This window comes from Myiozetetes cayanensis, unplaced genomic scaffold (genome assembly GCF_022539395.1).
Source record: "Myiozetetes cayanensis isolate MyiCay16 unplaced genomic scaffold, myiCay2020 scf10, whole genome shotgun sequence".
NCBI classification, from domain to species: Eukaryota; Metazoa; Chordata; class Aves; order Passeriformes; family Tyrannidae; genus Myiozetetes; species Myiozetetes cayanensis.
In genome coordinates this window covers 27,313,422-27,336,436 of record NW_026086605.1, presented here as the reverse complement: position 1 = coordinate 27,336,436, position 23,015 = coordinate 27,313,422, and the positions used below count along the sequence as shown (strand labels likewise).

The window sequence follows — 23,015 nt, the reverse complement described above, 5'->3', positions numbered from 1 at the left end:
ACTGACTTAACCAATTTGAAAGACAACTTCTGTATGTTTCTCCATGCTCATATTTCCACATAAAGTGATTCTCACAAGGTTTCTAGAAAATATCAGGCCTAGAAAGTCTGCTGTTCCTGACCTTTGAACATTTAGCTTATTTGTTTTTCCTTATCTCATATTCATTCTCTACATCTTGTATAAAATACACACTGTGAAAAATCACAGTAGGTCTGAGAGATTTACAATGTCAAACATCAAATCTGCACAGGTAACTCCAGAAGTTACCCCTCTCAATTTAGAAATTCTACTGAACTGTCCTCCTGCAAATGCAGAATGACATCTCCAGAGATGTGGCTATAGAAAGATGAAAAAATATCTGGTTTTAAGATTTCAACTGCTCTCTAAATTTGGAATACCGCAAAATGGTAACTAGGTGCCACAATGTAATACAATTAAAGTGTGGAGTATCAGTGGCAAAAAAACCCCAACCAACAAAAAAATGAAGGGAAAAAAGTTAAGACAGATTGAAGGTCAAAAGAGCTACTCTCACCTATTTCACTGTTTTATAAAGACTTTCTTATTTACTCCAGTTCTGGTGACCTGACTAATTCATGTTCCCTTGTTTCATAAGGGTAGAAACTTTTTCCATTAACACATTTCCCACTATTCAGAAAATACATTATTTTTACACTGGCAGATGGTTATCTACTGGAAAAATATAACAGGAATTTTTTTCACAGGAGTGGGTTTCAGAGCACAGATTAAGGTAAAAGGTTAGTCGTGCCATACTACAGGCAACAGGCAATAACAGAGGTAACACTATGGTACAAACCAAAGCACTGATATGCAACCACATTCTGCAGTCTAAGCCCTTTCCTAAATTCAATCCCCCTTTTCAGTTGTCAAGCTCTGTTTGTTTCCTTTAATTAAAAACCATATAGAGAATAAGCATTTTATATCACAAAAGGAAAGAACAGGAAAAGAGAAAGTTTTGTTAGAAGAATATATACTGTACCTTCTGCAGCAAAGGCACTGAGGCACAAGAGACAGACAAACAAAAAGCCACAAAGTCCCAGGAGCTTCATCCTTCCAACTGGTCACAAGATGTTTTCAAGGAGGCTGAAGGCGTGTTCTGGTCTCCTTCAGCACAACCATACCTTTTTATAAGGTACAGTGGAAGGAATGCTCTGTTCAGAAGGGGTGGAGATTTGGCCTTTGTATTGCACTTCAACAGATGAAAAAAACCAGCACTTCCTATTACGAGAAGCAGTTTACTCAAAATCAGGCAGCAATTGGCTGCACAGAGTGTCCTACCAGTTAAACAGGAGCAGCTGCCACGGAGTATTGGAGCATACAGGGATGCTCCAATGCCGTGCTCGTCCTGTGCTTCACAGCAGCCTCTTTATGTGACCTGGTGTGCTCCTCCACATGCTTGGAAGGGCAGAGAGCACAGCTGAAATGAATGTGCACAGACAGTGAACTGGACCTGAAAAGGCAAGCCAAAACCAGCGTGTTTTAATCAAAGCAATTTACCAGCGTGTTGTTAACATAATTAACAAGACAGCTGGTTAAGCAGCAGATTTCTGAGTTTATTATTAACTTCTCAGTATCTGTTATATCTATATAATTAAGTTACAGAGACTCCAGATAATAATCGAGATTAAGAAGTCATCACATTCAGTGTGGTATCAAGGTTCACAGAATGTGCTTTAAAAAAAAAAAAAAAAAAAAAAAGTCCTTCAAGCAGGGATCAACTGCAGAGCTGAATCTCTTAAAAAAAGGCAAAAGTTCAGGTTTGGCAGCATCTGATTCTCACAGCTTAACCTAATAAAATTTGAGTCTTAAACAACAGACTGTGCTATGACCTACCTGGCCTTAAAAGGTGGAAGCAGTATCTGCAAGCCACCCAGACTGGAATTACAGAAGGACAAAAGGCTTCACTCCAATGCACATATATTGCCCCGCAATTTCAAAGGGTTCATATTTCAGGTTTGGGATTTGGCTTGTTTCTTGCATTGGATCAGCAGCCTTCCAAACTGGGTCACCCCTTTATCTACCAAATTTAGCCCCAAAAGCTTATTTCTGCATTCCTACCTAGCAATAGCCAAATACCGTGAAGCTTGCTAACGCCTGACAGTCTTTTGTTTGCCAAGGCTGACATTAGCAAGGTTCAAGAATCAGATCACTAACAGCACTTGCTACAGACAGTATTATCTTCAAAGTGCTTTATGAAAGCCCTGCCTCACCCCTGGCACACCTCAATTGTTCAGACTGCGGCAAGGCTTTTAGTTCACATCACCGCTAAGCGCCTCAGGGAGGACTTCTACAGTTCAGAAAAATGAATGGAACAGAGCAACGATGTTGTCTGTTTTTATAATCTCATGCTTCTTTTGAATATTGAAACATATGGATGTACATCTTGTACTTTTAAAATCAACATTTTTGCTGGTTAACATCCAATCAATACTTTAATTTGGAGAGAATTTCTATATTCCCATTTAAAATGAAAACAATCATTAGTATTACCCAACTAGATTTTGCCATTTTTTAAAATAAAAAATCTAGTAACATTAAATATATAAACTAGAATTAGTTAAGTCAACTAGAAGCATAATATTTGACATTAAAATTAAAGGGACTTGCAGTGATGTTAAGTGAACCAAATTTACAGCTTCAGCATATCAACAGAAACATTATATTGCTTTGGATGAACTCTAAATGGAGAAGAAAGTTTGGCCCAAAGAGCTTTGAGCACAGGATGAAATCTAAGCTGGTAACAGCAGAACCTCTTCAGCCTGGTTTGCCCGAAAAAATCTTTTCCGTTCCATCCCCAACACTTTCTGTATTAACAGACCGTGGCTAAAATTTACTGAAGAATTTAAAACTTGCAATTTTACCAGGTACATGGCACAGGCTAAATGGTAATTCAGTGTCAGCAAAGCTACTACAAAACACAAGGAGGAAAAGATATAGGCAGGTAAGTTGTGCTGAATGACTAGTACAGCATACAGCCCTTGAAGTCCTCTTCTTACTGGTGACTAAAAAAGTTAGATAGAAGACAGTTTTCTGCTGGTTTTGTCACATAATTTTTTTTTTTCAAAATAACTAGTGAGAGATTTTGAGCAATGCAAACGGTGTCTAGATATAAGCAGTTAACAGAGATTCTCAGTATGGCTGTGATAATTAAGATAGTAAAAAATTATATATTCCTAATTCCATAGAACTCAACCCACTGCACATTTAAATCTTGAAACAAATATCACTTAAATCTTGAAGTCTTTAATTGTTCTACATATTTTAGCAATTAAGAATTTAACAAGACCAAAATTCAGGATATTGTAAAGTCAGCCTTTTTCTACCAAGTTAACTCTCAGCCAAATTCTTCATTATGTGGGGAATTTGGGTGTTGCATTACTGACAAGTCTATTTTGTGGCTTCACATAACCATATTTAAATAGCAACCATGTAAATGGAACGTTTCAATGGTAACTCAGAACTAAATACTTGATTTGTAATCAAATTCAATCAAAGCCTCTCCAATGATAAATGGTTAAAGCCTTCACAAATGAACAGCTACGTGGGGCTTAACTGCCAACTGGGGTTAAACCACAACGATACCCAAATAATTTTTCATGTCTTTTTAGCACTGACTAGAACCATCAACTTCTCTTCCTGGGTGCATAAAAACAAAAAAAAGAATACAGAAGACAAAGGTAACCAGGTAAGATGGGAGATGACTTGTGTAACAGAACCTCCTCACATGGTGGCTACTGACATTTCCAACTATGCTCATTTAAACAAAATAATGCTGGAATGTTAAATGCACTACAGGTGCGACCAACACCTGCCTCAAAAAACAAAACACGTTTCTTCTGAAGTATTTACAACATAATATTGGCAACAGAAGTGTTTACAAAGACTTATTTTTATAAAGGTACATATCTGCATTGTAACTTTACCAAAAATCCCAAGAGAGCAGCATGTGCTACCTGAATACTTGCTGGAAGAGACAGGCTGCTACTTGGTCTTCCTTGTTAGAACAACCCAAGCATTCCAGGTACTGTGATGGGAAATGAGACAAACCTGTACACTCATCACTGCACACCAGAAATCCCCACAGAAGGGTTTGACAGGCACAAGAACAGGTACCCATTTTTTTCAGGAGAGCATCTCTTTGGGAGCTTGTGCTGGCTTGCTGTCAGGCTGCTCTTGAAATACAAACAGAAAACTTCAAAACTTTCTACAACTGAAGTACTGTATAGATTCATCAACAGAACTTACTGGGGTGATAACATTGTAAACATTTTTTTTTCATCAATAGAGAGGTCCAACTGTAAACCTTGAGAGATTCTTTTGAGTAGGTATTAGGATCCATGCAGTATGTCTTGCTTAGCTGTTTTGTGAGCAAATACAGTTGAGAGTTGAGGTTTTTTTCTCCTAAACTGAATATTTTCAGAAGGAATTTATGTGTTTTATATCTTAAATTTCAGACTGTAAAAGCTGATCAATGCTGCGGTTAGACCTTCTAATTCTTAATGCCCTGTTTCATGTTCTTCTGTGAATGTTAATATTACAGGAAATGTTAAGCAAATTGAAAATGGAAGACTAGAAGCAATAAACCAGCATCATCTTCAGACTTGTCCAGAAAGAAGAGTCTTTAGCAAATAAGGTCACAGAATATACAAAATAGTAGGAGAGAACTGTGTCAAGGTAGTGGTGGAGAGAGATGGAATGAAAACCCAGACTACTATGTAGCCTGCCACCTGTGACTTTATAGAGTTTGTCAGCTGGCAGTTTGAGGCATTTGTACAATAGTCTCCTTTAAGGCACTAATTTTATGAAAGGAGAAGCAGCTGTTGTACATCTTGTGGTTGAAAAAAGGCTGTTACTGCTGTTCCAGGTGAGGTGGGAAGAAAATTGAGTGCAGAGGTATTTCTGAATCATCCAGGGATATGAGGGATGCATTCTGAGATTTGCATTATGTGCCCATTAATACATCATATTCAAAAGCCACAAAGGATTTCTCTCAAAATCTTGAAGAAAGTGGTTTGAGTTCTTAACCTTAAATTCAGGCATGATCCAGAGTGTCCCTCTGTGCTTACCAAAGAGAAACTAGATAAGCTCTTAAATTTGCAATCTTCATAGAGTCATTGCTTCTAGAGGTGGTATGCTAATATAAGATTCATTAATATTTTTTCAAGGTCATGCTGTTCTAAGAGGAATTTGCATTTTGTATATGAAAATTTCTTCTAAGAAGGTTGAAGCAGCTGTTTGTGACATAAGGAGAATAAAACAGTTGGAGCAAACGGTCTTGTTAGAGATAAATGAAACTAACTTTGGAGCTGCGAGAAGGCAGGGAGCAATTAAGAACTTTCAGGATACGAAGTTAATTAATTTAATTCAGCAAAGACAAGTTATGGTGAAGCAACACAGTATGTGCGGCCCTCTGTTTTTGAAGAAGGGAACACAGTAGAACTACAGGTTTTATGAGAGTGTCTGGGATATAGCAGCTAACGAAGATCAGAATGAAGAGCAAAACTGCAGTTATCATTTCTCCTAGCAGTTTGTGTTAAGCTGATAATCATTTCAGAGTCTGTCCTGGAGCAGGGTTTAAAGCATCTCTGACAGAGCTTTTTCAACCAGCATCCTGCTACTCCTCAGCTTGTGCCCTCCAGGTGAAGCCTCTGCAGAGCTGCCAGCTGGTGTGTCTGTGAGTCCCATGTTCACTCCCATCTCTTCACAGGTCACTCTCCTGGATAGCTCTATTAAGGTGGAATTTGTAGCTCTATTTATCTTGCTTGTTTTTAACTTTCCTCCTGCAGGCAATGTGGCAAAAATGGAACAACGGATGCTTCCCCTTTCCCCATTTACTTAACGTGTTCTCTCTACATTTTCAAGGCCTTAGATGTGAATGGTTTACCTGGTAGCTGTAGGCTTCTGAACAGCACACTGAAACGAGCCAGGGGTTCAGTACATTTACACTGGATGCACTGCTCAGTGGGAGCACGTGATGGGAACATTTTCCTCTTCTGGTAGCTCAGTCCTCTCTAGTCCAAGCAGGATGCGATTAAGAGACTGTTTTCGATAGCTAATCTGCCAGAGCTCACACCTCTGTGATGGAGCGATGAGAGGAGCTGTGTAAACTTCTTGTTATGGAGGCAGATCTGCTCCCACTGTGTGTCACTTCTTCCCCCAGAGAAGGGAAAAAACAGGCACCTAAACAAGGTTATCCCTCTTGCAATTTACCATGGTTCTAAAAGACTTGTCCTTATTTCCCTCTGCACTTTTTTGTTGCTTTATTTCTCTGAAAGATGATAGAAGAATATGAAGACTGATGAGTCTTCTGTACAAAGTAACTACTCTGGTTGCCCAATGCTCGGTTCCAGAAAACTTAGTAAGAGGAAATGAGGTGGTAAAATGACAAATGTCTGGGCAGGCATCTCAGTCTTCTTTTTCCCAAATAGGTAATACGTTTAATTCAGCTGGCAAGACTCCAAAACAGAAAACACGGTGCAGCTGTCAGCCTCTAGGGCTTTTGGAAAGATTTTGAGATTGATCTGCATATTGATCTCTTTCTTAAAAACACAGATTACACCCAATCTCTGCTGATCTGACAGGAAGTGGTTGCAGGGATAGCAGAGCAATTTTGTCCTGAGTGGGCACAGATGCTGTTAGTTGGCCACAGTCACCTTTTCCCGGTTCTTCTGTACATTGTGGATATGCTGATCATACCAACCAAAACTGGTTGGTAATATGAAGTCCAGAACTTGAACTAGGGTATTTAGAGGCTAAAGATGTCTCCATTTCTATAATGGTATGAATTTCAACTTCTCTTCTTCCTGCCACCTCCCAGAGAGAGGCATTTGAGGAGAATGTTCCATCCTTGATTTAGTGTCAGCTACTTGTGCCACCTTTCTCTAAATGAATCTGTGGGAACTAAAATTCCAGTTTCAGACATTCTTTTCGGTGTTACAACGAGTAGCAAGAAGCGAGAATGTAATTACGTAACACATAACTTATTACAAGATTGCTCATTCGCACAAAAAACCCCTACCACCACCATTACCTTTCAGTCCAAGTTCATAGAAGAAATGCCTCACAGCAGTACTATGGATTTGTTCAGAAGCTTAACGATGTCTGCAAGAACAGATGACATGGTGTCAAAACTGAGTGAAGGAATTAACGATGACAGCATGTCTATCTGGACCTATTCCTACTCATCATTGGCAAAAGAGAGACTGTTATATCTGAAAGTCATCACTCTCAAGACATGTTAGGCAGTGCAAATGAGACATTTGTGTTTCTAGAGCGTGGCAGTTCCATGTGATGTGCTCAGAGGCTTTCTTTCTTGGTAAAACGGAGGTGGGCAAATGCTGGGTTAGTGCCTCATCTCAGAGCTTGTGCCAGGTTTCGAGCCTTTGCAGCAGCTGCCCTTCCAGTGCCAGATTACAGGTCTGAACAGCATCCTCACCACAGCTTGCCACAGATTGATAAACCGTTTCCTGTGTTGTAAGAGCCTGTCTCTACTTCATTACAGTGACCAAAGGTCACTGAGATGGTTGAATATCGAAACAGAAATCCAATTCTTACCTACATACGATGTAGATACATTTAAATGCATTCCTCTTTTTTTTCCCCTAAACGGTCTATTTCAAACTTTGAAGTGAACTTATGGCAACCATTTCTAAATTCTATGTTCACTATAAACTGAAGTTCAAATCAAAAATATGCTGCAAAACTTTGTTATTTTCAAATAATGAAGAGGTTAAAAATTGTTCTGCTCTTTAATGACAGCAGGAAAAGAGAGGAAACATCTCTGTCTTTTGAGTCCAATTCAAACTGTATAAAGACACCAGGCATGCTGTGTTACTGTGTTATAGGTGAACTATTATACAGGTTTCAAGATCAGTGCACATTACCTCACAGCTGCCAGCAGCATTAGAGGTGGCACAAGCCAGCTGAAAATTGCAAAGCTAATTACATTACATATTTTCATAAGGTGAGATCTAAATTTCATCTTGCATTCTACTGTGCAAACTGAAAATACGTACGTCAATCAGATCTGGCCTTCTTACCTATATTAGCTGACTGAAGAACACTTTCTTAGCAAAATATCCAATTTATATGCTTGTTAAAGTCAAAGTAAATGATTAAAAATTATGCAGCTGGTTATACAGATGATTTAAAGCAGAATTAGTTGAAACATCATAAAAATCCTTAGAAACTGGCTATAATCAATATTTAGGATCAGACTGTAACTTAATTGCAGGCTAAACATAATGCTTACGTCTTTAATGTTCTTTGGCACAAATAATAAGGAATTCCTGTAAAAGGTGGGGAATTTTTAACCAAACTCTGTTTACATATCATTGAGTCATGACTAGACCTGCCAAAACTCCCACAGAATTTTATGATCATAAGCAGGTGGTGCCAGTTATTTCATACACATATAAGTAAAAATACAGAAGCTCTGGCTGTAGCACAACAATCCCCCAAAAAATCAGAGTTGCCTTAAAAAGTAAATCTTAATTTTTGACTTAGGACTTCAAATGTAAAGGAACAACTCTTAATCTTGGTTTTCCCTTTTTGGAGACCCACATTAGACACTGGTAGGAAAATACTGTTAGTGCTGTAATCCCATCCACAGAATTCAAGTCACACCATTTCAGAAGATGTCTGGGAAACATCCCCAGAAGATGCTAGCCAGTGAAACCGAAAACCATCTTTGCACATTTTGATACAGAGGAACACGCACTCTTTCGCCAAGGAAATTGTAACCATAACAAAATAAAAACACGAAAACCCACCCCAAAACCAAACAAAACCACCAAAACAACAACAAAAAACCAAAAAAAAACCCCAAAACAAACCAACCTACCACATTATTAGCGCAGGGGTACTAACCTATTTGTTAACAAAGTGAGAGTAGTCAACTTGTGAGGCTCGAATTTTATTGTTCATAGGTCAATACATAAACATAGCATATTTACTAGAAACTGAAAATCTGAGTTGTTGACATTAGGTCAGAACTTTCTTGGCCCAAGAACTCACCTTTTATTCCAACATAGAATTTGTGAAGTATAAATTTCTTCTTATTAAATCTTATTATTAAATCCATTTCACTATTAGGGAACGTTTCTTTTAGACCAGGTTAAACATCCCAGTTTGGAGAAGAGGTAACAGATGAAAGCATACACCAGTATGGCAAACTTATGATACTGGGGTTTCCAGCATGCCATCCCAATTCCCTCTTTCTATGCCAACTGTACAAGGTTCCAAGAGATAAGTAAGAAGGACAACCTTCATCTGCAGTACAGAAATACAGTCATCAGAAGAAATACTGCCATTCAATGATTTTATAAATCTAGTATCAAAATAACCTAGCTATTATATCCTGTTAACATTAAAGCAAGGAATTCTCATGTGTAGTCCAGAAAGAGACTGAAGTTCATATGGGACAAATGTTGCATAGTTTTGACATCTTGTCTCCTTTACACTTTTTGGTCAACTCACCTGTCAAATCCAACACATTTCTGACAACTGCTTAAAACTTCTGAAATTTCTGCCCAGACTGAAGTCATTACTGCATTTAGTGCCATAAATAATTTATTCAGTTTTTCTTAAGATGTCACTGAAATAAAATTATGCAATCTTAACTGAAAACTGATGCATCTAAGCTGCATTTCATAAAGTACATTGTGTCCCTACCTGCATATGGGATACCAGTTCAGGAATTACTTTCTTTACTATGCAGTAAGAGAAAAAAAGAAAGTAAAGGCTGAACTGCCATAAAACCCATTAAAAATCAGGTAAGACTGTTTATATATTAAATATAATTTACTTTCCCAAAGTAATGTACAATTTAGAAGCAGTTTGCACTATTTTAAAACACAGAGCTGGGAAGTGTTTGAAGAAAACCTATTAAGTCTGAATCACATTGCACTGAAACAATATGCTGAAATGCTTTAAAATTCTCACTTGGAGCAATACTGCTTTAAACCATGAATTTTTATTCAATATGTGCACTAGGTAGGCTCTCAAGACAGTTGCAAAGAGGAGTCTCAGTTTACTTTTTCCTCACACCTCCACCACCCGCAAGCATGGTGGCCACCCGAATAAAGATGTTCAGTGTATCGGTGTAGATACCCATGCATCTAGGAAACAAGAAATCAGAGTTAATATTGCTGAACAGAAATAGTATTATTTGCTGTTTCACACCATTATAATTCATTTAAAAAGCCTTCATGAAGCATCTATAACAAAACCCAACCATGACTGTCCTCAATGCTTGATACATCCAAAACCACCCGTGCTTTTGCTCTATCACCTCTGCCAGCAAGAACTATTTACAGAAGTCCTAACAGACAGTATACTGTTCTCATAAAGGAGCCCTATGCTTTTATATTGTACTTTGATCTGTTTATCTTCTACTTTAATTAGAAGAAAACAGAACTGAGGAGGTAAAGAATCAGACAGACATTTACAAGGAAGTTACTTATTAGTCACACTTGCTGTTTACTGAGTCAATTAATCCTTTCTTTCCTAACTATCACACCATTGCAGTTATTTTGTTTAGTGACAGACTATAAAGTATTTAATGGCTATGGAAAGGTTAACAATTTTCTGTATCAGCAGATACTGACAGGTAATTTCAGAAAGCAGCTATAAATTCTCTCAGCAATGCTTTAGAAAACAAAAATACTTTTTAGAATGTACTGCTGGAGGCATGTCCCATCACACGTTCAGTACTGTTTCTCACAATTCACAGAGGTTTTCAGCTTAAACTTCACTAAAATCTGCGATCCTTCACATTTAACAACTATACACTTGAACAATCAACAAAAGGCCATTTTTACAGTACACTTCAATATAGCTTGGGGCAAATTCTTACACAGACACCGAGATCAGCTCTGCTAACACAGAATACTTACGCGTTGATTGGGTCGTATTTGGTCACTCCGTAGTAGGGAAGAGTTTCCGCACGCTTGACAACAAGCTGCGTATCATAGAGCAGGAACATGCCAAAGAGCACCAATCCACCGTAAACGGCTACTGAATACAGGCTGGCACCAAAAGCAGAAGTAGGAGGCAAGAACATGGATCCTGGAGAGGAATGCACAACAGTGTCAAAGAAAACTGTGTATCTGCTACTCTTAGGTCAAACTTTAGTTACTGTAGCACTTTTCAGCAAGTATTCAATTCTCACATTGTCGTGCAGTTTTGATACCAAGACCTTTAATACACATACTGAAGATGCCACATATACAAACTGACCCAGTAATTCTGAACACCCTAGGGAACTGTGTATTTTTCTCATGTGAAAGCACTTGTCTCTAGGACTACAATAATGCCTAGAAACACAAAGAACAAGTAGATCGAGAACTGAGATCACATTTACTGTCTTTCCTACTCACTGGCAATAACTAAAAATACAAGCCACCACTAGTGGGTGTATGTCATTTCCCAGAACTATAACTTCACCTTTGTTTTCAAGAACAAATACAACAGTATTTTCTGCTGTACTAGAGTTGCTAGGGCTATATAAGGCAAACCTTAACTGGACAGACCAGCCTGCAACTCAATGTGAGCTGCAGCTTTGTAGTTTAAGTTTATAACCTACTTTATATTACAGTACTAAACCAGTATTTTACCGATGGAAGAGGCGAGAACAAAGCCTAAGCCTATGCCAAGTGGTCCTCCCATGTTCAGGAATTTTTCACTTGGAGCACACATGGCCACAGTTGAGAGCCCTCCGACGATTCCAGCGGTGTACCAGGCAGCTCTGATCAGCAAGGGACCACCCAGGAAGGCTAGAGGAGCCACCACCGCTCCCATGACACCTACCCAAAGGAAAAAAAACACGTGCAGGGTTTGAAACAGCACATCTCAAAACAATTTGATTTTTTCCCCCTCCATTCAGATGGCATGGCTCAACCTAATCCACTCACATAACAAAATATCAGTGCACTAGACTGTGCTCTTACCTAGAAGGGAGCACAATAAATTAGTAACCTTAAATTTCATGACCTATCTTTATCTAGCTCTGGAGAGTACTTCAGGGAGCTGGTCTTTTGAAAAAAGACTAACAGAAGTCAACATTCTGATCAGTTCAAAACCAGAGCTGGTAGGGGCAGTACTGGGCATGCACTAGTCAACTACACAATAGCATTAGCAACATGTGACACTGAAAAGCAGGACAGATGTCTGGTACAATAATCAGTTAGGCAAGTAAGTCAGATTTTTTGCTAGTCTTCTATGAAACTTTTCTAGTTAATCATTATCATATTAGGTTGTTCAACTTAATAACAGTTGTTACAATAAATATAATTTCTTCTTGGAAGAGGCAAATATGATTCCAATGTCTAGCATCCACATGGCTTTGCTGAACCATAAAACATTTCTGTTAAAACAGTTTTGAAAAATGACAGCCATTGTTATTTGAAGTAGCTATTCTTAGTGAGAAACTGATTCTGTACTCACAGCTTAAATACCTGATGGACACATACCTCAGAAGTAAACTAATACTAAAATGGTTAGCATAGACAAGAGTGCTTACAGAAGCTATAGTGTCAGAAAGCAGTCGCAAAACCAAAGAGCTACAAAACAAATTAGTTCTATCCCATATGACATATACATATCTCAAGCTTAACTTGAGCATGACTTCTAGAAGATGATGGAAAAGACTAGAGTTCTGTTAAGGACATGTAAGAACTGTTCCCCGACATTCAGGAGTTCTCTCTGGTCTCTGAAAAATCTTAACTCTCCCATAGCAGTGTCAAAGTTTTGTTAAAGTAAGAATCTGGTCACACTGAAGCACAGACATCTCTACAAAAAACACTAAAATCACAAACCTGAATGCAACATCCAAGCCGCATGTTTAGCTACTGGACTGTCTTGATAGGATATGGACCTGACCAACATTCCAGCACCAATCATAGCTGCAAAAGTCGCACCAATTGCCTGTACAAACAAAATTACAGAGCTCAGGTTAGTATTAGGACATGTGGTCTCTGAACTCCTAGGCTAGAAGTCAATAGTGTAATTCTGAAAACAGCAACCTAATTCATACATGGAGTGTTTGTCAATTTTACTCCTGTAAGGTTACAGTCAAATCTTTGTAGATCTTAGTTTATAGTAATTTTCATGTTATTTTTACTCATTCTTCTAAGAATACAAGTTTATTGGTTAAGTTGGCAACAATCTCAGCTGTGTAAAGTAAGAGAAGAAAAACACATGGTTCTGCCCCTTACTCTCATTCTCATTAAAGTACCTGAAATGTATCAGCCTTACTTTTTTTCTTGTACATTTCTCCACACCAAGCCAATACTCAATTCACATCTTTTGCTACCAATGACTTTTTAATCTCATTACCTCCTCTTCCTGATGGATTCCAAGCAGAACCATCCAGCACCTCCCAAACTGGTCAGAAATATACAACTTTGGTTTATCACCAAGGATGAATTATTAATCTCCTTAAGTTATGTAGGTGTTGGCATTTACCTATTATCATTTCACTCCACTTAACACACTGAATATGTACTAAGCAGACAGATTTTGTTAGTGTTTTGCCTGGATGATTTGCCCACCAGTATTGTTTCAGCCTTGGCAAACAGGACACAGCTTTCAAAGAGCTATACAGGACAGTACAGGGAGGTGTAAGAATGCAAAGGGACCTCCATTTCCATTTACAGACAGCAACAGAAACAGTTTCATGAGTTTCAGGTAGCTATTTATAAGAGTTTCTTACTTGCATACATACAGCTGGTAAGGATGACATAGCATTTTTTTTACTCATGTAGTTTGTCTTTGACAAACTATCAAAACAGTACAGAAAGTCCACATTAGCATATAATTAGAATCACCAAATCTTAAATCACAAGATATCATTAGGACACTTGAAGAGTCTTTGTGGATAAGGACACCAGTGTAAGTGAAGTTTTGCCTTACTTTTCACCAAGTAGTTTACATATCTCATTTTTTTTTTTTTCACATCAACCATCACATTTGGGGGCATTTCTCAGTAAATACTTTTATTTTTATAACATGAACTTACCAGCCAGGAGCCCCGTGTCATAAGGCTCATGAGTGCTGGAGTTCTGCTTACTGCTACAGCAGACAGTGCCGTCATGCCAATGCTTCCCGCAAAGTACATGTACGTGGACTGAATTCTCTCCTTCACGTAGTCTGGCCAAATACTGCAAAAATAAGCAGTCATACACAATTGTGCAGTTACCAGTTTCCAAATGGAGAATAACTAAAAACACATTCAGGCTGTTAATATGTTCATAGCTATGGGTATAAGGGAGGTTTCATAAAAGTAATGTGGTCTAGCAACTTCTGCCATGAGTTCCCCCCTTTACAAGGGGGATTGAACTTTTCAGTCTTGCTGGTATAGTCTGATGTAACTCTGAAGAAACCCAAATACAAGTTACAAATAATGCTAACTGTAATTCAGTTCTAAGGAGGAAGCATATAGGGGAAACTGAATAGAGAAAAAATAGAGAATGGTGTATATAAAATGAACTGGTTCCAGGAAGAAGGTCTATGGAATGTGTACTGGGTGCACACCAGTGAGCACACTGCCTCCTCAGCAGCTCACAAACTGCTGAGTCACAGTGCACATGATTATCTGACACCACAGGACACAAACGTCATTTTGAGAGCTCTAACAATAGCAACAGACCTAGACATGAATGAGTTTCTGCACTATCATTTGCTCACACCATGGACAGAAAACTTTCCCTGGTAATACTAAACTTAAACACAGTGCACACTTTTTTTTCCCATTTCACACTGCTGACCCATTACTTCAAGGCTCATAGAGAAAAAAAATAGACACAGTTTATGTATGAAAACCCTCTCACAGATACAACCAGCAAGCATTCAGAATAACTGCAGACAGCCACTTCCAAGTAAAAATGCAAAGTAAAGTAAAACACACTTTTCCCAAGCCCATGTTTATCACTAACCACCTTTTAAGTCTGACTGCACAGTTTGCCATCATTCAGGTTTTGGCTGATCAAAAAGCAACACACCAAAGTTTTAAGCAAAACATTTATTAGAGCAAGGCTCATGCTAAGACACTGTGTTTAACAGAGACTCCCTTTCCAACAGCTGTATAGAAGTTTAATGAGCAGTCTCACAGGAACACCAGGCAAAGGGGTCTTAGCAATATGTTTTTCAGAATGCCACCCTTCCAAATTTATCTGGGGCACGCCTCATAAGACAAGTTTATATACTCTTCACAAATAAATTTCAGATTTAGCAAAACAAAGGAACTCAGTTCAATATCCATTTAAGGATATTGGATAATTCTAGTTTTGCTTTCAGTTATACGCTTTAAAAACCTGCAGAGACAGAGGCGAGGACTTTCTGTTCAGAGCTTTAAAAAGTGTAAGCTGTGTACACACTGGGTGAGCAGATATGAAGAGGAGAGAGATTTACTTAATGCACTCTTTAATTAAAGGAGTAAGCCATCTTACTTACGCAGCCCTTTCAATAGCTCCAATCTCACTGGACATGCCCATTCCATAGTAACAGAGGGCCCCCAGGCCAACAGCAGCCCCTCCAGCAACAATAATTTTCCCCAGGCGATCAGCTGTATAAAGAAAAAAAAATCCACACTCTCGTGAATGCTTTTTCTTGGATAGTAAACAACATCCTCACATGAGTTTTGCTGTATCTGCAATAGCTGATCCATGTTAGTCTTCCTCCTTAAAGCTCCACTTAACTTCAAGTCAGTGCATTACCAGTTCTCAATGAGCTATGCGGGAAAAACTTGAGATTCATCCCATCAACACAATGCAGCTTCACAGAAGAGTAAGAAGAGTCCAGCTCATAGCGTGCCAGGTTTACTGACCTTCATTACAGTGACAGCATTTCCAACACAAAACCAGTAAACAGGATCTTTAATGGAAGAATTCAACTGTCAGCTGATTTTGTATATGATCTTACTATTCAACTTGCTAAAAAACAGTACAAAAACTAGATATTGAGTCCTTTCCTCTCATTCATCTGCCCTTAATACTTGTTCCTTCAAGAGATTTTTGGTATCAATTATATCCACACCAGTTTAAAAAGGGATTTCCAAAGCTCATGGGTAACCCCACCACTTGATTTACCATTGCTTTCTACTGCCTGATTTGTGCCACGTATCAATTACTGCTACAAGTGTAAGCCTCAATCATAGACACTGTTATAACTGAAGAACAATTGTGACTAAAGACTTTCAGTTGTGTAACTCTAGACTACAATTTTACCTGATGTGTTATAACAAGACACTATCCAGCCAATATACATACTCTATCTGTCAATTCAATGCAATAATTAGACATTTACAAGTCTGTTCTGCTGCACACTGCTAAGTAGAAACCCCTTTGTAAGCCACAGAAATTACAAACACTTTGATGTACCAGCAAGCATAATAAACCAATGTCTTAGACAACTGTAACACCAAAACCACCTTTTTGTGAACTGTACATGCTGTAGAAATTTTTTTTCTGTAAACAGTACACAAAGTAGACATAGCAAAGCAACTGTAGCTTATTTTTTGATATCTGCAACCAAATCTCCATAAAGAGACAACCATTTTTGACTTACTAGTTGTCAAAAGCAGCTTAAAGTCAAGGAATTCAACTCTATACTGTGACACATTTACAGCTTTAAACTTTACAAAGGAAAGGCAAGCAGAGAAACTGTCCCCAGTTGTTTCAAGAGCACTAAGCAAACTTACGTAAGAAACAATATTCTCAATCTCTTTAATGGTTTGAAGAAAACATATTCCTTGGAGGAAGTTCTCAGTTAAGGTTCAAAGACACTGAGTATTTAAAACAGAACTACTCTACCTTTAAGTGCAGTTTCTGCAGATGGTTCAAACGCTGCTTCCTTAACTTCCTGGCCAAGTTTTCCACGCCTTACACCTGTTCTTACTCTGGTGGCATAACACTGTTGGATTCGGAAATGGCATAAGAAGGATGTTATGAAATAAAATACAAGACATTCTTATCAACTTATTTGCTACACTTGAAATTGTTACGTGTGCTTTCCTCCCAAACATAGGAAGCAACTGTGTTCAGGGAAAACAAGTGAACATTAAAGTCTAGAAACCTCTGTGAAAAACATTCACACACTCTGTAATTACAGAACCAATGCAGTGAATTCCAGAACCTGAAGTTCTCAGACTGCATTTCTTCTGCTCTTGTCCCACCATACTAAACACTGCCACATGCCTTTTGTTAAAAGTAAAAACATAATCTTTACTTTTTTATTTTGTAAAAAAATGTTTTGCTTCCTATGTTAAAATACTATTTGTGTAAACACTTTAATGTAAAAATATATTCTAGTACAGTATTTATACTTTACAGACACTAAATTTGGAAAAGCAGCCTGAATTCTTTGCTTTCAACTCTCACCTTGATTTAGAGAACAAATCTTGAACTATGGGCCTATAAACTCAAGATTTTAAAGGCTGACAAGCACCAAATAACTATAGCATGCGACTCAATGTCTTAGTCAGTTGCAAAAGCAACACAGAATAAACTCATATTAAAGTTCAAAACCAACTTTTGAAGTTTTCTTACCATTTTTTCCAGGAAATTTTAAATTAAACTTGCACCTGAGCAGCTGAGGACTCACTCAAAGCTATGAGTTTAACACTAAAACTCGAGATCTAAATTACCACCAGCCATTAAGAGTTCTACAGTTCAGGACCTTTACCAGAGCCCCTCAGTTTTGCTGTGTTTAGCAGCTAACAAAATCCTGCCCACCACTTGAAAACTCACATGTACACAAAAAACCCCATCACATCTACAAACTGAGAACTCTTAAGAGGAAAAGACAAAGGAAGTGTAGAGTCTGCCATTGGCTCTTTCACCAAGGTGATGACAGAAAAGCAACATCCCCTTACAATTGTGACTTACCTGGCTAGAAAGCATGTCTGCAATATCTTTTCTCAGTGAAGAATAAACAGTGTCTCAGTGTAATGACAAGTTTTTTAAGTTTGCTGGTTAGATCTGTGATTGTCCTGCCATAGCTCAGAAATTGCTCTAACCTGGGCTACAACTCTAAACACTTGTTGGGACTAAAATAATTGCAAAGAAAGTTTTTACTTTAAGGTTATATTTAAGACTGTAACTTAGAAACTGGGATATAGGACAAGAATTTCCGTTCCTCCCACCTTAGGCAGTAAGGCCTATGCATCTCTAACTGCCTCCTTTAAGTTATTTTTCCCCTTAATTCCAGGAGAGAAATAAGTAATTGGAAGAGAAGAGATCACTTCAAATGCTTTAAAACCCTTATGATTGGGTTGAGCAATATTCTTCCTTCAGTAAATTAGAGCAGGGACCTCAAACAAGCACAAGGCTTTTGATCATTCAAAGCAGGTACCCCATGCAAAGCCATTCTTTTGGCAACAAGCTCGAGCCTTTGAAATACCCACAGCCGGGGCCATTAGAAAGAGGATTTACCTTACCTGGGTAGGCTGCCACAGCCTGTAGGCTTTTATACTGGAGTTCCTCAAGGCTGGGGAAGCCTGAGTGAGAGCAGGGCGGATAGTCTGGCATGGCAGTGCCCTCAGGCACACCAGCCTTGCAGCCAGCATGGTTGCTCAGGTAATTAACACTGCGTTCCTGCAAATACACAAGAAAATACATTTTACTATTTTGTTATAAGGTTTTCAGACAAGGCACACTTACTACTTATTCTCAACCACAATAAGAGCAGTAAAGAAAATAAAAAATAAAATACTCCCCAAACGAGAAAAAAAAAGGCCTACAGTAAAACCAGTATTATTACTATAAGTACTGTAATAAGAGGTAGAACTTCTTAAATGCAGTTTAACTGTTTTACTTGTATTTTTCTTCCCATTTCCAGAGACTTCTCTCTCACAGCTTACTCAAAAACAGAGAACATACCACTTTTCATGACATAAATTAAATCAAGACCCTTTATGTACTTCCATTTGAGTTACCTTCACTTTGAGACCTAACACTGCATGAGTACTCTGCCCTCCAAATAAACGCTCAAAAAGATTCCCCCAATTTACTTAAACTCCAACCAAGTCTAAACCCAAACGAGTAAACAGCACAACGTATGTGGCAGAAAAAAGTTTGAAGAGAAATTTTACGCTAGCCCTTCAAAGAATCAATTTGTTTCGTGGGCACAACACTCAGTCAAGGTCACAGCCCCAGAATGCAAGTTCAGGTTACGCTGTGCAGTCCTGTCCAGAAATCACGGACGCCACTCCTGGCCAGACCGACGGACGCAGCCCTTGTGTCCTGCAGGCAGTACGAAAACTGCCCCCTCACTGCCACAAGCGGTGCACGTCATACAAAAAAACCCCGTAGACCTTAATTATGAACAAGCACAACCTCAGGACACCCCAACTACCAGCACCTTCTTTCCAAAGGTCAAACCTTACGTGTGCAGTGTCCAGTATGACCTAAGAGTATCGTAAATAAAGGTAACCTTAACAAACACGAGTGAGAACGAGCACACCCAGCACCGGACAGCTCACATTAACCACAGAGAGGCGAGACTGAGAAATCAATCCTGCTGCTAGAAAGCTACTTTGCTCCGAGGCGCAGCTGTGCAATCCTGCCTCACTAAGGGTAAGTACTTTAGGAGCCGCATCCCGGCCCGTCCCACCGCACCCACAGCGGGACGGCACGGCCTGCAGAACTCACAGCGCCAACTCGGGGACCTCGGCCTTTTTTTTTTTTTTTTTTTTTTTGTCCTGGAAACGGATACTGGGAGCAAGACAACCTCAAGCGCTTTGCAAAGAGCGAGAGAGCTAAAACCAGGACAGAACCCCACGGGCATTCCCGCGTATTTAACTGGCCGTAACCGGCTCTAACGTAACACAGCGCTGCGCGCTCACCGCCGCGCCCCAAACCGCTCCCGGGCCCGGCGGGGCGCCGGCCGCTCCCATCTCAGCCTGGGGCTGGGCGGGCCGCGGCCCCTCGCTCGTTTTTGGCCCTGCCCGTGCCGTCCCGCCCCACACTCCCAGCCCGGCCCGGCCCGTACCTTCCCCGCCGCCTCCGCCTCGCCCGTCCCGCTCCGGCCCCGGCCCCTCGGCAGCGGAACTGACGCCAGCCAGCCCGCCCCGCGCGCTCCCTTCCCCCTCCGATTGGCTCACCCGCCCCACGTGACTGCGGAGCCCGCAGGCGCCATTGGCTGGAGGGGGCCGAGGGAGGCGAGGCGCGGCGGCCATCTTTGAGGCGGGCGGGGAAGGTTCTGGAAAGGCGCGGGCGGGGCCGGCGCTGCCGTGACTGGGGGGGGCGGCCGGGCCAGCAGGGGGCGCGCGGCCGCCCCGGCCGGGTGTGAGGGGAGGCGCGGGGCTGTGCGGGGACAGTGCCGCGGTACGGGCCTGGGGGGGCACGGATGTTACACCAATGTGACACTCGGGTGCCAGCCCGCCCACCTCTGGCTGCCCGTGAATTTAAGTCTTGCCCTTCTCAGTGTGTCACACGGTGAAGGACCTTTGCACTCCCTTCCCTTACGTAGGCTCAGCGGTCCAGCATGAACAAGGAGATAAATCTCCACCTTTGTTAAGCTCTTTGGAGTTACACCTGTCTTGCGTGTGGATTATATTACATGCTTTAAGGTGCTCACATGCCAGATAAGCATAAAGTACAATGCTGTGTACATAAATTACAGACGCTGGCCAGTCCTAATCCCATCCTCGCAAGGGCACTCCACAGCCCTTCCAGGGCCTAAACATTCCCCTTTTGGGCTAAACTATTTCTCTTCTGGCAGCTTCCTTCCAGCATCACTCCAGTTGGAACTCTTGAGAGATTTTCCACATGTAACCCTAACGCTAAACTAAGCCCTGGGAAAGGCAGAGCAGCATTTCCCCGAACTACCAATTGCTCAGGGAAATTTTCCCTCTGAACCCCTTGCAGTCCTTCAGCAGCTCAACTCCAACTTGACCTCTGGCTTTTACTCTCCACCAGCACTAACCCTAAACCAAAGGCTTGTGACATGGCCCTTACTATTAACAGAAGAATTCTTTTGGCAGCCTTATTTTTCCTTTGCCAGCCCCATTCCAGCTGCATATCAGCGTTTCTTGTTCTCTCAGTGCTAGTGCTAATCCTAACCCTAGTATGTGCTATGAGCCTGGCACTACTGAGACACTCAGTATTCTTCAGAGAACTCTTTTTGGCAAACTGTGTCTGTTTTGGGAGCCCCTTTTCAGCCCCACTGCAGCTACAGCTCTGTAGTTTCTTTCAGTCTTAACACTACATATGGGCATGGTTCTTCACAGCCAAGTAAAACACATTGTGAGAGTCTTGAGCGGGATCAAAGACAAAATATATATTAAAAAAAGAAGGGTTGAATATAGAATTAAGTCCAGAAATAGAAAGAGTTACAGACATGCTTTTGAGAGTTGTGAGATCAGCCTCTCTGTATCTCGGAGACCCATTGTTTAAATTATAAGAAAGGAAATACAGTGAACTGCTAGTTTGCAGAATGGAAGTCAGATAAGAGAGATCACACATGGGAGAGGTCTGAAAGTGCACCAGCACATATAATCTTGAAGAAGAGTTTCAAGCAGAAGAATGAAGCAGAAGAATGCATGACAGAAGGGTGGAAATTCCATCAAAGGGGGCCAAGTCTAATGGGATTTGAGGTCTGATTCTTACTTACTCTGACATTTGCTTGCTTTCTGTTGGAGTAAATGAGTATCCAGATTTTTCTCCTGCAATGTAAGAAAAAATATCAGTTTCAGGCCACAAATATGTTGTTTATTTAGTGACTTGTAGTGCTTATTTCAGAGTTTGTAACACTCTCTAATTGTCAGGTACTAAAGGATTCATTAGAATAATTAATACTTAAATTTATAATTCAGTTATTAATAGTAATAATTTATGCAAAGAATCAAACATCTCTTTTACTACAGCGTATAATCATGTAAAGAACTCTCCTGGGACTTTCAAATAAGATACTCAATCCAGCTTTTTCCCAAACTGTTTCTTAAATAGATAGTTTTGTCAGAAGCAACCAAAATCTACACAGGGCCCACCCTGCAGCAAACTCAGATGTTGAAGCTTTCTCACAGAAACTTTCCTGTTAGCAGATAATTCCCTTTCTACTAGATGGCTAACACTGGAAATGCTCCAGCTAGCAAAATCCATGTATGAGCGGGTAAACAGTGGCCTCTTATGTCCCAAAGAATTTTTCAGTTGAAAGCAGCAAAAAATCCTCTCTGCTGGTGCCACTGTACCTGACTTTCTCTCGGGCAGAAGGCGGCAGCTTCAGTCCCTGTGCCAGCTGCGTCTGCTGCAGAGCTGCAAAGCAGCTGGCTGTGCTTTTGCAGTAGTTGGAGCTCATGCTGATGAAAGCAGGGATAACAGCATGACAGAGGCTTGTTGGTGAGACAGCAGCCAAATGCAGACATAAAAATTGGCTTTTTAACTCCAGTGCGCTGTTCCTTCATGGGATTGTCTTCAAGTGCACTGTGCATCCACCACCTGGATCTGGGTCCAGTGCTGTTTAGCATTGTTGTTAATAACCTGGATGATGGGGCAGAGCGTGCCCTCGGGTTTGCAGAGAATACAAAGCTCAGAGGGGTGGATGCTACACCAGATGGTTGTGCTGCCATCCAGAGGGACATAGATTGGCATGAGAATTGGGCAAACAGGAATGTCATGCAATTCAGCAAAAGAAAGTGCAAAGCCCTGCACCTGGGGAGGAACAGCCCCATCCACCAGCACAGTTTGGGGCTGTCCAGCTGGAGAGCAGAAAGATATGGACATACTGGAAAGAGTCCAGTAAAGGGCCACAGATGTGATTAAGTAAAAACGACAGGTTGAGAGAGGTGGGACTGCTCTATCTGAAGAAGAGAGGGCTTAGAGGACCTTATCAATGTGTATAAATACCTGATGGCAAGGAGTAAAGGAGAAGGAGCCAGACTCTTCTCAGTGATTTCCAGTGACAGGTAATGGACATTTAGTTTAAGCATAAGAATTTTTTAGTGATTTTTTTTTTTTTTTTTTACTATAAGAGTGATCGATCAGTGGAATAGGTTGCTTAGA

The 23,015-nt window shown here is 40.3% G+C and overlaps 1 protein-coding gene across 5 annotated transcripts; it reads right to left on the bottom strand.

Moving 5' to 3' along the window:
* Positions 1 to 8,916: 8,916 nt before the first annotated feature.
* Positions 8,917 to 21,647, bottom strand: GHITM (growth hormone inducible transmembrane protein). 5 transcript variants are annotated; one of them, XM_050334497.1, is made up of 9 exons: positions 21,628 to 21,647; positions 18,452 to 18,608; positions 16,827 to 16,926; positions 15,469 to 15,580; positions 14,036 to 14,177; positions 12,834 to 12,942; positions 11,634 to 11,822; positions 10,914 to 11,085; positions 8,917 to 10,136 (listed from the first exon to the last, which is right to left on the bottom strand). In XM_050334497.1, exons 2-9 carry the CDS (start codon positions 18,578 to 18,580, stop codon positions 10,049 to 10,051), a joined length of 1,041 nt encoding a protein of 346 aa, XP_050190454.1. In that variant the 5' UTR covers positions 18,581 to 18,608; positions 21,628 to 21,647; the 3' UTR covers positions 8,917 to 10,048. The 5 variants fall into 5 exon arrangements, with proteins under 5 accessions (XP_050190454.1, XP_050190456.1, XP_050190472.1 ...); XM_050334499.1 differs by lacking the exon at positions 21,628 to 21,647 and adding an exon at positions 20,005 to 20,079; XM_050334515.1 differs by lacking the exon at positions 21,628 to 21,647 and adding an exon at positions 19,665 to 19,684.
* Between the last annotated feature and the right edge of the window lie 1,368 nt (positions 21,648 to 23,015).

Bases quoted from the DNA above. Each gene is read 5' to 3' on its own strand.
- GHITM (XM_050334497.1), bottom strand. From the start codon at position 18,580: ATGCTGGCTGCAAGGCTGGTGTGCCTGAGGGCACTGCCATGCCAGACT. The intron at 15,581-16,826 runs GTAGAGTAGTTC...TTCTTTATACAG, and splicing joins TGCAGAAACTGCACTTAAAG to CTGATCGCCTGGGGAAAATT. The intron at 12,943-14,035 runs GTAAGTTCATGT...TTGTTTGTACAG, and splicing joins TGACACGGGGCTCCTGGCTG to GCAATTGGTGCGACTTTTGC.